The sequence below is a fragment of the Geotrypetes seraphini genome, chromosome 6, assembly GCF_902459505.1.
Source record: "Geotrypetes seraphini chromosome 6, aGeoSer1.1, whole genome shotgun sequence".
Taxonomy (NCBI): Eukaryota; Metazoa; Chordata; class Amphibia; order Gymnophiona; family Dermophiidae; genus Geotrypetes; species Geotrypetes seraphini.
This window is the reverse complement of record NC_047089.1, coordinates 133,521,507-133,524,549: the sequence shown is the minus strand read 5'-3', so window position 1 is coordinate 133,524,549 and position 3,043 is coordinate 133,521,507. Positions and strand designations below refer to the sequence as shown.

The 3,043-nt window shown below is 41.2% G+C and overlaps 1 protein-coding gene across 2 annotated transcripts; it reads right to left on the bottom strand.

The window, feature by feature from the left end:
- Nucleotides 1-1,532: 1,532 nt before the first annotated feature.
- LOC117362602 (nicotinamide riboside kinase 2-like) lies at nucleotides 1,533-2,711 on the bottom strand. Of its 2 annotated transcripts, XM_033949216.1 has the most exons (3): nucleotides 2,208-2,711; nucleotides 1,937-2,135; nucleotides 1,533-1,740 (listed from the first exon to the last, which is right to left on the bottom strand). In XM_033949216.1, exons 1-3 carry the CDS (start codon nucleotides 2,555-2,557, stop codon nucleotides 1,735-1,737), a joined length of 555 nt encoding a protein of 184 aa, XP_033805107.1. In that variant the 5' UTR covers nucleotides 2,558-2,711; the 3' UTR covers nucleotides 1,533-1,734. The 2 variants fall into 2 exon arrangements, with proteins under 2 accessions (XP_033805107.1, XP_033805105.1); XM_033949214.1 differs by having other exon boundaries at nucleotides 1,937-2,711.
- Nucleotides 2,712-3,043: the final 332 nt, after the last annotated feature.

Below are 3,043 nucleotides of genomic sequence, written 5' to 3'. Positions count from 1 at the left end.
CCTTAGCCATTAAAAAAAAAAAAAGGCAATGTGAAGGGAGACGGTAGAGCAGCTGCTCTCTGCCCTATTAAGTGCCATTGATGCCGGAGGGATGGGGGCATTGGTGCTCTTAAAGGGGGGGGTATTTCTGATCTTACTTGTCCCCGTTTAAAAAAAAAAAAAAAAAGCCGCAGAATAGGTGAGTGGTGACCCGTAAAGGTGAGGAGAAGGGAGGGAGATGGGCCTGAGGTAGAGGGAGAGAGAGAAGAGGCAGATGATGGAAGTGGGGAGAGAAGAGGCAGACAGATATCAGAGGAGAGAGCAAATGCTGAATGGAAGTGGAGAAAAATACATTCTGGATGGAAGGAGGGGATAAAGAAAAAGGGCATATACTGTATGGGAGAAGAAGAGAGTTAGTGAGATAGTGGAGGGGTGACGGAAAGGGTTGGCAATCTATGGATAGACATAGTTAAAAAAGGGAAACTGAGGACTGAATAGTAAGAGAGAATTTAATTTAGAAAGATGCAGAAAATAGAGAAGAGAGAGATGCCAGAACATGGGGAGAAAGGGAGAAAGGGGGAAGGAGACAGAAATATCAGATCTGAGTGAAGGAAATGAGAAGAGAGGGGGAAGGAAGGAAAGATGGAAGGAGAGAGATGCCAGACCATGAGAGAAACAGAGGGAAAAAAATGGATACCAGGAGAAATGGAAAGATGGAAGGAGATTGGCAGACAGTTTCTGGAAGGTGCAGACAGTGGATGGAAGGAAGAAAATGACAAGATGAGGAAAGCAGAAACTGGGAGACAAAGGTTGTTAGGTGCCATCAACTTGTGCTCGAGTCTTAGTCCAATATTAGATGAATATTGGAGAAGAGCAAAGAATACCAAAACCCCCTATACCTTTGCTTCATCGACTACATCAAAGCTTTTCACTACCCTCCTGTCCCCAGAGTGCTCTAGTGTTTTGATGGTTTCCTTTTGGTTCTATGCTGTTTGCTTTCCTGAGTCAAGAAACGTGGAGGAGTGTGGAGTACACGGTTGCGATTCAGCAAGAGGATTAAATTGAAAGCAATTAGAAGCATATGAACGGTATATTTGAATAACAGATTGTGAATGGACAGAACACACTCCAGGACTGAAATTGGATAAGTGGATGTTGTTTGTGGGTCTGTTTTTGCCGGCATTGTGATGTATTGTGGTTAAATGTTTGTAAATGTGATAAGGCTCAATGAGGGTATGGTTGAACATGTATTGTGATAATTGAGGAAAATAATAAGTGATAAGATATGTATATCATGATAAAGATATTTATACATATTAGATTAAAAATTGATGGTACAATTCAATTGAAAGGTAAAATAGCTTCTCTTTATATTTATGCTAATGAATATGCTTGAGACAGATTTGCATATAATAGAGGTGACAGGCATGCAAATCTGTCTCATACATATTCATTAGAGATATCTTGAAAACCTGACTGGCTGGGGGGTCCCAAGGACAGGTTTAAGAACCACTTTTCTTTTTTTTTTTTTTTTTTTTTTTTTATTTTACAGGTGCTTTATTGATGTGGAGTGCTTTTTAGTAGAGAGCCATCCAGTTGCCAATCCATTTATCTGAACAAAAAAACTTAAGAATAAAAAGACGCCTTTGATCGCAAATTAAAACAGACACAAGCTGAAAAGATGAGTTTAAATGGGTAACACATTATAACTTGCGACAGACATCTTTTTGTAGAAGAGAAGCTGAAGTGCGGCACTTAAATCTCTGTCCTGATCATCCTCTGATCCGCGTATGCAAATGATGGGAAACAGCATGCAAAGTAGGAAGGGCTGCAATTCACTAAAAAAAAGCAGGCACACCGTCTGGGCTGGCCGATCCAAAAACAAGCAAATGCTCAGAACCAGTCGCTTGTGTAAAAACTCTGCTCTCTGCCCTGATCTGCTCCTTTCTGCCCTGATCTTTATGTTCAGCAGTTCATCAAGCTTATTCTGGATGTCTCCATATACTGTATTAAGCAGTTCTTCTCTAGATTTTGTTCCATCTAATTGCACCACATCAACACTGAGATCTTCCATTATCTTCTTATGTTTAATATACATGGGCCAGACATGGCCATCAAACAGTCCAGGTGGATCAGGAACAGTGTAGTTTCTTGAACTTCTTCTCTTTTTGCATTCTTCATAGGGAATAGAAAGAAAGTAACGTTGGTTGAATATATCAATTAGTGGCTTGTAGGTGTACAGAAGAAAACCTTCCACAATAAGAATATGAATAGTTTCATCTTCCTCCTCTGACTGTTGCGAAACATCAGTATCCAATGTATTATTGACTCCATGTGAACGTTCAAACTTGACTGGGTTTTTTATCCAGGCTTCGATGGTACTCATCATAGCTTCCATATCCAATGAATTGATAACATCATATTGCTTAAATCCATCTTCAACTGCTATCTGGTCCTGAGGCTTAAAGAAATCGTCTTGATGTACTACGCAACAGTTAGGTAACTGATTGGCAAGTTTATTGGTAAGAGTCGTCTTCCCGCCGTTGGTAACGCCGCCGATTCCCAAGATGTACTTCATGGTGCCTGCTGTTCGGCTACGAAGGGAAGCCAAATCTACGAAGCCGTAGACCTGAAACCCGGGCGGACTCCGCGAGGAAGCCGAGAGGAGGAAAGGGAGAAGGGAAAGAGAAGAAGGAAACGTCAACTACTTAACGTCGTCATGTTTGAGAGGAACCGCTTTTCTATAGGAAACAAAATGTTACTTTTTAAGCACTCCTGGATTGAGTCTGCTATTATTCCAGTCAGCACTTTGAATGTTATTGGAAGACAGGTTATTGGCCTGTAGTTGTTTGGGACTTTCCCTTTAGGTGGGCCTTTTTGCTGGAGTTATGAACCATTCCTCCACAACAGGGGTGTCAAATGTCGGTCCTCGAGGGTCGCAATCCAGTCAGGTTGTCAGGATTTCCCCAATGAATAATGCATGAGATCTGTTTGCATGCACTACTTTCATTGTATGCTAATAGATCTCATGCATATTCATTGGGGAAATCCTGAAAACCCGAGT

Excerpts from the sequence above, each read along its gene's own strand:
- LOC117362602 (XM_033949214.1), bottom strand. The coding sequence starts at position 2,557 with ATGAAGTACATCTTGGGAATCGGCGGCGTTACCAACGGCGGGAAGACG.